Source organism: Mobula hypostoma, chromosome 9, assembly GCF_963921235.1.
Source record: "Mobula hypostoma chromosome 9, sMobHyp1.1, whole genome shotgun sequence".
Lineage (NCBI taxonomy): Eukaryota > Metazoa > Chordata > Chondrichthyes > Myliobatiformes > Myliobatidae > Mobula > Mobula hypostoma.
The window spans coordinates 55,586,899-55,599,402 of record NC_086105.1 but is presented as its reverse complement, the minus strand read 5'-3'; the positions used below and the strand labels follow the sequence as shown (position 1 = coordinate 55,599,402).

General features: G+C 40.3%; 1 protein-coding gene across 1 annotated transcript in view; it reads right to left on the bottom strand.

Moving 5' to 3' along the window:
* The window catches only part of kdm5a (lysine demethylase 5A), a 168,753-nt gene that overhangs the window by 71,266 nt on the left and 84,983 nt on the right, over positions 1-12,504 (bottom strand). The window contains exons 13-16 of the mRNA XM_063058334.1: positions 11,519-11,638; positions 9,316-9,510; positions 1,456-1,637; positions 98-222 (exon numbers count right to left, since the gene is read on the bottom strand). Of these exons, the coding sequence (XP_062914404.1) occupies positions 98-222; positions 1,456-1,637; positions 9,316-9,510; positions 11,519-11,638 (622 nt within the window). The remainder of the gene's footprint in view (positions 1-97; positions 223-1,455; positions 1,638-9,315; positions 9,511-11,518; positions 11,639-12,504) is intronic.

Here is a 12,504-nt window from a genome sequence, read left to right as displayed (position 1 = left end):
CAGAAAAATGCAGCACAACAATTCGTAAAGGGACAATATATGTGTGGAGGTGGGAAAGGCGGCAAGATGAAGGAAAAAACTAGTTAAAAGTACACACCTTTCTTGTGATTAAGTTCCGCTTCCAAGGCTTCTCTCACTTTACTCACCCAGGTATCATAAGACTGGGCTCGCTCTTTCACACCATAAAGCATAGAAGGTAGCTCATCCAGTGTGTAACGGTACCTAGTTTTGATGAGAGGTAAAACCTTCAGCATCAGTAGCTGTGTGTAAATTCTCACTCAGCTTTATTCCTGAAATTTATCATCTCACATATTTCGACATTGAACTACTTCTATCAGTTACCATGCTGATACATGTGAAATATCTGTGTCTTCAAGACTTGTACCCCACCTTATTTTCATCAAACCTCCTTTAATGCAATCAAAAAATATTCCTACAACCTAAATTCAACTTATGTATTTTAATCCAAAACCAATGTGGACAAAGATTACACCAACTCCAACACTCGATTGCTAGAAACCAATTCACTGGTCTTGCTGACAATGAGTGCAAGGCTGCTGTTGCAACAGCACTCAACCAGCCTGATAAGCCACTCATCATCTGAGATTCTACCAACAATTGGCAAATTTGTTGCTGGCCTTTCAGCTGTGCTTACTCACACAGATGTGAGTGTAGAGAGAGTACGACAGTGGGCTAAATCGTCCAAGGTGTGCATGTGTAATTAACTAGCAAGGGGATGCTACTACTTATCTACACTGATTGACAAGTATGATTTTAAAACTGGGAGCAGCTGGCTACATATCCAAATTATCTGCATCAAGGGATGAATGCTTACAGTAAAACCTACCTCCTTCCAATGAACTGTCTGTATTTAGCTCCAGAAATATATTTGTTGTACACAAAGCCAACAAGATGGCATCCATACAAAAGGACAGAAAAATTACACCTTCAGTGAGGACTCCTGAACTGCATCTATGATTAGCCTTTTATCTTTAGGACAAAAGCCAGTTTAAGATTGTGAACAAAGTAAAATGCTTACATAGCAATGAAATTTCTTTCTTTTGAGATTATTTTGTAACATCACAGCCAAGCCGATTGGGAACTTCAAGCTTTAAATAAAATTTTCTGAAGCTACCAATTATTGAGTTCTATAACCCTTGGGAGTCTTTTTAATTCAGGTAAAAACATTTTTTCTGAAATTAATCCATCTCCAAACTACAATTTTTTTCCTAATCAATAAATATATTACTGTACCACAAATCCAATATCGGTTTTGTGCCACTTATCATACAACCTTACAGCCACTAAAGATTCTTCATAATTAAAGTGCGTATAACTTACAAGAGGAAATTTTCTGAAAAAATTTCAGTAGTTGATAAAATGTGCCAGAAGCTTTCTTGGTATATTTATTAGTTATGTTAAAATAAATAGTTATGTTAAAATTATCCATCTTACCTGAGACAGCGTTTTTTCATTGGGCAGTTGCAAAGATCTTTAACATGATAAAGGCACACGAGCCTACTGGGGTCACAGATGCACGTAACAGCAGACAAGAAACAGGTTGTCTTACATGTCTCGCACTGCCGTTCATCATCAGGCAACAACTCAAATGCCTCCTGTTCAGAATCAACTACACCCTGTAATTACACAAAAACATTATTTATTAAATGTTGCAGCTCTAATCACAAGAAAGTGAGAACAAGACAACAAACTTTTTGGGAGCATGATAAACAAATCTTTGTGGACGGCACACATAAAAACATCAAATACTATGACAGCAATAGAATTCAATTATCCACAGGTGAAGGCCATTTGGCACATTACACTCTTTGAATAAGGTTCCCAGTCTCATTATCCTACTCTTGTCCCCATAGCCCTGCAGTTTTCTACCTTCACAGGTTTTTAATCAAATTTCCTTGCAAAACCTGATGAACAAATTTCCACAACTCTTTCAAGCAATATATTTCAGGGATTACTATACAAGACACAAATTCCCTCCAGCACCTCTTCGATTCTTTTGTCAGTTGCCAAAAGCTCCTTAACATAATTTACATCTAATCTCTTATTAAACTCTTAATTTTCATTTTAAGGGACAAGATTGCCAGCTTCTAATATCTCAGTAACTTTAGCCCTGGGGTCATTCTTGACATGCCTTGTCATCTGAATTAGACAAAATTCTCCAGCTGTGATGAAACAAATGCATTATGAAGATTCAGCAAAGCTTTTTGCTTTCCACACACTACATATTTATTACATCAAGCCAAGAATCAGTTTGAGTTTCCTTCATGTCAAGGTTGCCCAGTGCCTTCATGAACTTGTGCACATACAACCTCAGATCTCTGATGTTACACTTCCTTTAAATGCATCATTTATAATGGCATTATTTATTTCAAAAAATTCATTCCACACTGTGTTAATGTACTACCTTGATGTACATGTGTAGGGAATGATCACTGGATGGCATGCAAACAAAAGCTTTTCATCGTATATCGATGAAAGTGCCAATAATAAACTAATTTAGTCCGAATATTCTTGATCTCTTACCAGCTTTGATTTGTATACCTCTTATTTTTAAAGTATAATTGCCACCTTTAGAAGCACATTCATGTGGCTTGATTACTTACAGCTGAGTTCTAATAAAAATTCATTGATCTTGAACTATTAAATGTTTCCCTGTCCACATATGCCTGACACACAGTGCTTCCAGCATTCCTGTTTTCATTTAATATATTCAGGATATATTATTAATGGCAAGACTCTCGGCAGAGTGGAGGACCTGAGAGATCTTGGAATCTGTGTCCAAAAGACCCTCAAAGCTGCTGTGCAGGTTGACTGTTGTTAAGAAGGCCTATGGTGTGTTGGCATTCATCAACCGTGGGATTCAGTTCAAGAGCCGTGAGGTAATGTTAGAGCTATACAAGACCTTGGTCAGACCCCACTTGCAGTACTGTGATCAGTTCTGGTCACCTCAGAACAGGAAGGATGTGGATACTATAGAGTGCAGAGGAGATTTACAAGGATGTTGCCTGGATTGGAAGGCATATCTTACGAGAATAGGTTGAGTAAACATGGTCTTTGCTTCTTGGAGCGACGGCGGACGAAAGGTGACCTGATAGACCTATACAAGATGATGAGGAACATTGTCCTTGTGGATAGACAGAGGCTTTTTCCCAGGGCTGAAATGGCTAACACAAGGGGGCATAGCTTTAAGGTGCTTGGAAATAAGTACCAAGGGGATGCCAGGAGTAAATTTTTCAGAGAGTGGTAGGTGCGTGGAATGCACTGCCAGTAGTGGTGGTGGAAGCGGATACATCTTTTTAAGAGCCTCTTAGATAGGTACATGTAACTTACAAAAATAGAGGGCTATGTGCTAGGGAAATTCTAGGCAGTTTCTAGAATAGGTTACATGGTCGGCACAACATCGTGGGCCAAAGGGCCTGTAATGTGCTGTAGATTTCTATGTTCTATTTCCCATTTCCACTGTCTACAATCTTTATTTCACTTAATACTTCACTATACTTAAATTCACCTTCCACTGGTTTAATTATTTTGTCAGTATATCAATATCCTCTTGCAGCCCAATCCTACACTTGGTACAGTTCACCAGATTTTTGTTTCACCCGGAATTTTGGAAATTTTTTTTACCCTATACAGCTGTGTACAAGTCACATTATGAAAGTAGTTATCTCAATTCCAATCCCTGAGAAGAACGATCAATTACCATCCTCCAGTCTGAAAAACAGACAATTAGAACTGACTGCAAGCCAAGTTCTATCCCACACCACTAATAGCCTATTTATCCTTGGAGCTTCAATTTTGCTCACCAATAAAATGTATTGCGAAATACATTCCCTTTGTTAACCTCACAAGTTACATAATCCAAAAACATTATCAGCTTTGATAAATGCTATTACATTGTTTTTCATCAATCCAAATTTTCCCTAACATTACTTCAAATATTACCCAAGAGTTGTTGAGAAAGTAATTGGTCTATCCAGATCTATCTTTGTAACTTTATTGAAACAGGATGTGTAGTCTCTGTTTTCACTCTTCTGGCAACACCTACCCCTCACCCTGTGCCACCCCCATCCCAAATTTGGTATAAGAAGATACGCAAATCTTAAAATAAATGCCGAAATTGCTGGAAACTCAGCAGATCAAGCACAGCTGTGGAGGGAGAAAATCAACGGTGAGGAACGAGGTTACTTTAAATTCCAAAGGTAGTAGTAATAGGATGGATACAAAGAAAGGATGAATGATTGCAATGGTGCCAGCTAGAAAGGGTGGTTAAGGCTTGTTAACTGCACATCATCTGTCTGGAGGAGATTTAAATGGAAGAGATAAAAGGGAACAGAATAAAGAAAGAAAAGGCCGGATCAAATTTATCACTCTCCATTGGATTCTACATTTTGTTTTCCACATGGACCTTGACAAAGGCTTTACTGAAATCCATGCAGTTAACATCAAATACATTGCACTCAGTGACCCCATAAAGAAAATTCAACTGATTTAATTAGAGATGACATTAAAATAAATCCAACATGCTAGCCTTATCAATAAATTTTCTAAATAAAGATATACACTATCCTCAGAATTGATTCTCATCATTTTTACATCCCTGACACTAAATTAACTGGCCTGCAATTATTCAGTTTAACACTTCTCCCATTTAAAAAGAGCAGTATAATGTCATCAGTCTTCCAGCTCCACTCCTACAGAAGGACTGATAAAAAAAATGATTAAATGAGGCTCTCCATTTCCTGTCTTGGTCTTTTTTTAAAACAGCGATGCATATACATTATCAGGTCCTGGTGATCTATACACTTTCAGAGCATTTAACCCTTTTAATCATCTCTTTTACTATTTTTATCCCATCATCAAACACAACCATTTACAGATACAAAATATTAAGAACTCTACCCAAATTTTCTGCCTCAGCTAACTTCCAGGTCTTGTAAGACTCGTCCCTTACCTCAGTTACCTCTTGCTCATTATAGACTTCCGATTTTGATTTTGCTTGCCTGCATTTTACATAACCTTTTCCGCTTTCCAATTGCTTTCAATTTTGCTTTTACATTTTTGATAATCTCCTTACCTTTCAGCAGCATTGAGTTTTCGGTATTTGAAATCCTGTCTCACTAAATTTAATTATAATTTTTAAGATGGCAATATGGAAGACTGGTGAAGGCAGGACAGGAGAGGTTTCTCCTCCATTGGCGCTGCACAGTAGAACAATGGCCATAGAATTGACTTCAACGACACAAACCACTGTGCTACTCCAATGGCTTTTGAGATCACCTGGTGAAGGAAGCCATTGAAGTCACACTGGAGAAAAAGAACTAACACAGACGAAGGTCTCGCTCTGAGTAAGAACTGGAATTTGATCGTAAACAAGGTAGGACATGGATACCTGATTGGGTGAGGACTAACCAATCAGGAGGGATGGACGACGGTGATATATACCACCGGACTAGACATGCTTAGGCATCATCCCTGATGAAGATAGCAAAGTCTGTTATTGAAATGTTGGTTAAAATTGATATCAGCACCCGGCAGGAAGCCCAAGAAGAGTTTATTCATCATATATGCCCGGAAAGCACTGGATCCATTTGGGAATTACTGTATTTAGATAGGAAAGATTTAGAGGCCAAAGTCTGTTGCATGCAAATAATATATCACGATCACTATCAGTATGGACAAGTTAGACCAAAAGACCATTTCAGTGCTCTGTTATTCCAGAATTCTTAATTGCCCTTGAGAAACTGGTGATGAGCTATAGTTGCAAGAAAAAATTAGAGAACCCTTTGCAATTACCTAGTTTTCTGCATTAATTACTCAAAATGTGGTCTGATTTTCATCCACGTCACAATAATAGACAAACACAATGTGCCTAAACTAATAACACACAAACAATTTTTACTTCTTGTCATTAATAAGTACAATATTACTGGACTTTGAACAGTCCAGATTCAAGGTAGTATTTGCACCTCTGGGGTAATGCCTTCTACAAAAGCTATTTGGAGTCAGGTGTTCCAATCAATAAGATGAGATTGGAGGGGTGAGTTGTAGAGGTACCCTACCCTATAAAAAGACACACAAAGTCAGGTTACTAACAGAGCCTGCTCTTCTCAAGATCGATCTGTTTATGTGCTCCATGTCTCAATCAAAACAACTTTCAGGAGGACCTTAGAAGAAATGTAGAGATTCATCAAGCTGGAAAAAGCTACATTCTAAAGACCTGAGTGTTCATCAGTCCACAGTAAGAGAAACTGTCTACAAATGAAGGAATTCAATACTGCTGCTACTCTCCCTAGGAGTGAGCATCCTGCAAAGATCACACCAAGAGCACAACATACAATGCTGAAGGAGGTGAAAAAAAAACTAAGGGTAACAGCAGAAGATCTGCAGAAATCTCTCGAACTTACTAAAGTTTCTGTTCATGTGTCCACTATAAGAAAAACACTGAAGAATGGTATACATGGAAATATACCACAGAGGAAACTACTGCTGTCCAAAAAAATACTGTTGCATGTCTCATGTTTTCAAAAGATCACCTGGATGTTCCACAATGTTTCTGGGACAATGTTACGTAGATAGATGAGACAAAAGTTGAACTTTTTGGCAGAAATCCACATCACTATATTTGGAGGGAAAGGGACACTACACACCAACACCTCAACCTAATTTCAGCATGGTGGAAGGAGCATCATGATCGGGGCTACTTTGCTGCCTTGGGGCTTACAAAGCTTGTAATTGTTGAGGAAACAATGAGTTCAAAATTGTATCAAGACATTTTACAGCAGAATGTCACGTTAGTGGTCTGTCACCTGAGCTTAATAGAAGTTGAATGATGCAACAAGGTGGTTGTCTCTCGGGGTCCGGGGAAGACTAAACTTTGTGCGGTCATCTGTGGATACACATGTGGTTTCGGAGGCCGAAGGCCAAAACACACATGCGGTTGCAGGCTGGACATGGAATGGCGGTTGTTAGAACAGGTGCATACACAGCTTTGTGGCGTCGGTCTCATGCTGCTGCAAGGCGCTGATTTCGGTCATGTCTCAAAGTCAGATGCAGCTTTTCCGGTCGGGCCGCGCCACACAGCCCTGTCAGCTGCAGACTCCTCAAGTTGTCGAGGCTGGAGGTCTGCCCATTTGATGTACGATTTCAGATTGTCTTTGAATCTTTTTTTGGGGCAGCCCTGATTGCGACTGCCATGCTGAAGCTCACCGTACAGCAGCTGCCTGGGGATTCTTGTTTCACCCATCCGGATTACATGACCAGTCCAGCGTAGCTGGGCCTGGAGGATCCTTGCCTCAATGCTTGTGCTGTTGGCTGTCAAGGACTTCCTAGTTGGTGATTCGGTCCTGCCATCGAATCCTCATGATCGACCGCAGAGAGCGCATGTGAAACTGCTCCAGCTGTTTGATGTGCCTGCGGTACAGGGTCCAGGTTTCGCAGCCGTACAGGAGAGAGGTGAGGACCACAGCCTTGTACACCTTGAGCTTAGATGAAAGCTGAATGTCCTTGTGCTCCAGAACTTTGACACGGAGTTTCCCGAGTGCCAGGCTGGCTTTCTGAATCCTTGCTACGATCTCTTTGTCAAGGGATCTGTCACTGGAGATGGTGCTTCCTAGATACTTGAAGCTCTCCACATTCTTCAGGACAGTGCCGTCGGTGATGCATGGCTGAGGAGGGTGACTGTTTGGTGCAGGTTGTAGGAGAACTTCTGTCTTACCGAGGCTGATTGTCAGGCCGAACAGCTTTGAGGCTGTGGAGAACTTGTCGACAATCGTCTGCAGGTGGCTCTCCTGGTGGGCCATGAGGACACAGTCTTCAGCAAACAGGGCTTCAGTGATGAGCCTCAACGTTTTGGTCTTTGCAGCAAGGCGTCTCAGGTCAAAAATCGATCCGTCTAGGCAATATCTTATGTAAATACCCAGATCTAGGTCCTTAACAGCATGCTTCAGCATTTGGGTGAAGAAGAGGTTGAAGAACACTGGTGCTAGAACGCACCCTTGCTTCACGCCATTTGAGATGTTGAAAGTCTCAGATGGGGAACCATCTGAGAACACTTCTACTGTCATGCCATCGTGGAGCAGGCGGATGAGTGTAGTGAATTTCTGCGGGCAGCCAAGCTTTCTAAGGATGATCCACAGCGCATTTCTGTTGACCGTGTCAAACGCCTTCATCAGATCAATGAAGACAGAGTATAATTGTCATGTTCTGTTCCAGGCACTTCTCCTGTATCTGCCTCACTGCGAGGATTGTGTTGACAGTGCTGCATTCGGGACGAAAGTCGCATTGCAACTCGGGAAGGTTCTCTTCTGACACTGTTGGAATCAGTCTGTTGAGGATGATGCATGCAAGGATTTTTCAAAGCATGTGCGTAAATCAACACATTGGTTTAAAAATAAGAAATGTATCCCAGAAATATTGCTTCAGTTCATCAGTTTTGTATGGAGAAATGGTCTAAAATTCCTCCTTGCTGTTGTGCAAGTCTGATCAGCAACTACAGAAAACATTTTGGTGCAGGTTATTGCTGCTTAAAGAGGTTCTACCAGTTGTTTAGTACAAGGGTTCACACATATTTTCCAGCCTGGACTGTGAATGATTAAACAATTTGTTCAATAAAGACATGAAAAATGCAATTATTTGTGTATTATTAGTTTAGGCAGATTGCGTTTGTCTATTATTTTGACTCTGAAGATCAGACCACACTTTGAGTAATTAATGTAGAAAACCAGGTAATTGCAAAGGGGTCACAAACCTTTTCTTGCAACAATACATTTGTGAACCAATGTAACAATTATGCCAAAGGAAATGAGGGGATATGAACAGAATTCAAAGCCAGACAAGGGAAGTCAATGCTTTATAAACCAACGATTATAGCTCCAAATGATGTATTATGTACAATTTAAACAGGATGTCAAGGCTTTTGATAAATGGTCCTGTGTGGGGACAGGGGGAAATTTAGAAAGGCCTTCCTCTGAGCAGAAGCAGCTAAGTAGAGATTTATTAAGGCATTTGATGGCTTTGATTTGGATAAGTTGTTTCCATCTGCATCACGACCAGAAGACAAAGATTTGACGTGAGCAAAAAGTGAAATGTTTGGATTTCCATGATTGAAATGAATCCAAAGGAATACAAGTAAATAATTCAGGGAAAAATCATCTGTAACATTATGGGGAAAGATGGGGGCAGCAAGGGGAACTGGAGAAAATTATAACTAATTAGACACTATTTTCAAAGAGCCAGAACGAGCACAATTGCCAAACAGGCCACCACTACAGCTTTATTCTACAAATGCATGCATACCACTTGGAAGACGGTCTTCCTCAGTTGTCTCTCTTCCTCAATCATGGTCAGCATCTCTTTGTAGACAGCAGCAGCCAGCTCAACATCCAAACCCTCTGGATCAGCTGCCATCTTGCAGATCAGCTCTTCATGTGAAAACACACAGTAACGGTGCAGGCGCCGATAATGGCTGACACATTGCCGACCCATGGGGAGCTAAAAATCAATTAAACTGAGGAATAAATTCCAGAAAGTGACAGTCCACCAATCAATAATGTGCTCCCAGTTCTACTATTTATGACTTCAAAGACAGCACCATTTACGGGCATAAGATGGTATCCCTTACAATACAGCAAAGCAACCTTCTCAGAAGATGCCCAGTTCCAAAACACAATTTGGAAATGTTATTAGACCACAGACCATTTATGGAGGAGCGATGATTAGTGATAATGGAACAAATTCACTGATTCTAGAAATGTGCACTATATCCTTCAAGGTAAAGTGTGCAGCACCTCTTCCATTCCTTCACTGATGCACCTCACTTTCCGCATGATTCAGCTGGAGATTTCCATTACCCAAGGCAGTGACAGGAACGGGTCAAGAGGTAAAGAAGGGCATGTGCTCTTTGAACAATGAGGTATTAAGAGTATGTTGTTATACCCATGTTTGTTTAGGGTCAGATGAACTGGGATCGGGGTTGGTATTGTGCAGTTATAGGGCAAACTACATTATGCTCTGAGTTATTACGATAAGAGTGGATGGTGTGTGTTTTGATGATGTTGTAAAGTGAACCAGCAGATTAAAGCATGTAATTAAGCTGGATACGGTAGATAAAGTGACCTCTCAGTGAATTCCTTCCACAATCTAATCCAAACACAGATGTTCTGCTGCCCAACCTGACCCTTCTCCAGCTTGGTGTCCTGAGCAGTATTCCACTGGAAGCCCAGTTCTCAGCACTCCACCACGGGACTGGCTGAAGCACTTTGACAATTGGAGACTTTCCACTCCCTCGGACTCATGGGCTGCCAAAAATATCAGTATCTTTGACATTTAAAAGCACTGACTAATACTTAGATAAGTTCAAAGATAAAAACAAACATTTTTCACTTTTAATACATACATTAACTTTTAAGCCATACATTAACAGAAAATCAATGTAATAAATGAAGTAATTTAAATGTATAAAAGTAACCACTTAACTTTCCCTCAAGAACTTGTCATCTCCCATTCACCTGAAAGGCACTGTTGCACTAGCACCTGGCTTAACCATTCACAGGCTCAGCAGGCAGCCTTTGCAGGTTAATGTTGCAGAAGAATGCATGTGAAAGATCCATTGCAGCAATAAAAACAATTACAGCAACGTGGAATTTGCTGCTGCAACACTGGACATCACACCAAACTTAGGTACACCTAACTACCTATCATAATGTGCTGGCTCCTAGTGGGAGCTCTGCCTTATTACTCTGCAGTTTTTGTTCCTGATTTCTGGTCAATTTGGGAACTCATCTGTGGAGAAAGGGTGCCTGCAACCCAACATACTCAGATACGCCATCAGGCAACAATCGGCCTGGCAATTCACTCATTACTGCTGCCTGGCGACCTGGTTCAATGAGGAATGTAAAACAGCACACGGGAATAGTGGATTCAGCAAAAGAAAGAGGCCATACAATACAGAGCTACATACAAACATCAAAACTCCTTGCAATGGAGCTAAGCAATTTCACAAACAATGTATCATGTCAATCCCCTGCCAACCACCTAATAATAGCAGGTCCAAAGCTAGAAATCCTCTAATTCATTATTTCATTCTCCAACACATTTTCTGTCATCTGGATGAAAATGGCTCCAACAATGTTCAAGATAATAATCAGGAGCAAGAAGTCTGCTTTACTGCCATCCAAATAAAATCATCTACTCCTTTCACTATGCTAGTGTGCACAGCATCTACAAAGTACTCAGCCTAAACCACTTGGACACCATCTTCCCAATCATGACCACAAATAAAAACAATGACAGCAGTTGCCTTAGAAAAATCTGCAGGCTATCCTCCAAAATCACACATCATTGGGTTCTACATCCTGCAATTGTGAATTTCACAGAACTATGGCATCTTGGAAAATTCTACTCAACACACATCTTTATTTCCACTACTACAAAATGTGGAAAATATCACACAAATACCTGAAATTCTGATTCACTGGAAGTTTTTAGTGGCAAGACATACCCAGTCTGCAGTACAGAAATTCACTGCTTCTGCAAAGTTGTATCCCTGGTTGAATCCACTGTGATAAGCTCTTGGGAAAGTAACCACAAATTCACCAGCACATTGATTTGTTCGGAACACCTGAGAATGAGGAAACAACAAAAAATGATTGAAGATGTAATCAAAACTTTGGTCTACTTCTGTCAACTAGAGGTCAACAAAGTGAATATTAATAAGTCACTGAGCACCGGCATGCAACAAGTGATTAGAAAATGAAATGGTATGCTGACCTTTATAATGACAGGATTTACAAATAGGAACAAAGATGTCTTAATGCAATTATGTAAAACCTTGGTAAGTTTGCACTTTGAGTACTTCGTTAAGCGCTTTGGTTCCTTTTTAAAAATAGATATACTTACCTTTGGGGGGGGGGAGGGGAAAGAGGAGAGAAAGAGAGAAAACGAAGAATCACCAGACCAGTTTAGGAAATACTGATTTGCTTTTAAAGAGGATAGTTTGTATTCTCAAACAAAAGAAAGAAAATGATCTCACTGTGACCTAAGATATTCTGATTGGGCTCAACAGGGTCTGCAGAGAAGATGCTTCCACTAGCTGAGCAAACCAGGTTACAGTCTCAGACAGAGGGGTAGGGCATGTAGGACTGATGCAAGGAGAATTTTCTTATTATAGAAAGGGATGAACCTTGAAAATTCTCTACCACAAAGGGTTCTGGAGTTACAGCCTTTGAGTTGTTCACAAAAAATTCCTGAAAATTAAGGGATTAGAAGGAAACCAGGAGGGTCAAAAGACCAGAAGTCTTTCTCCTGCTCTTATTCCTTGTGTTCTTATGTAACAGACCATCAATTCTACATAATTTGGTTACAAAAAAATGATGCTACCAACTCTGCCATTAAGGAAGAATTTCTAAGAACTCTCCAATGGCTCTATCTAAGCAGTCTGCGCTTACATTTGGACGGTGAAGGCAGGAACAGACAAGACAAATGGAT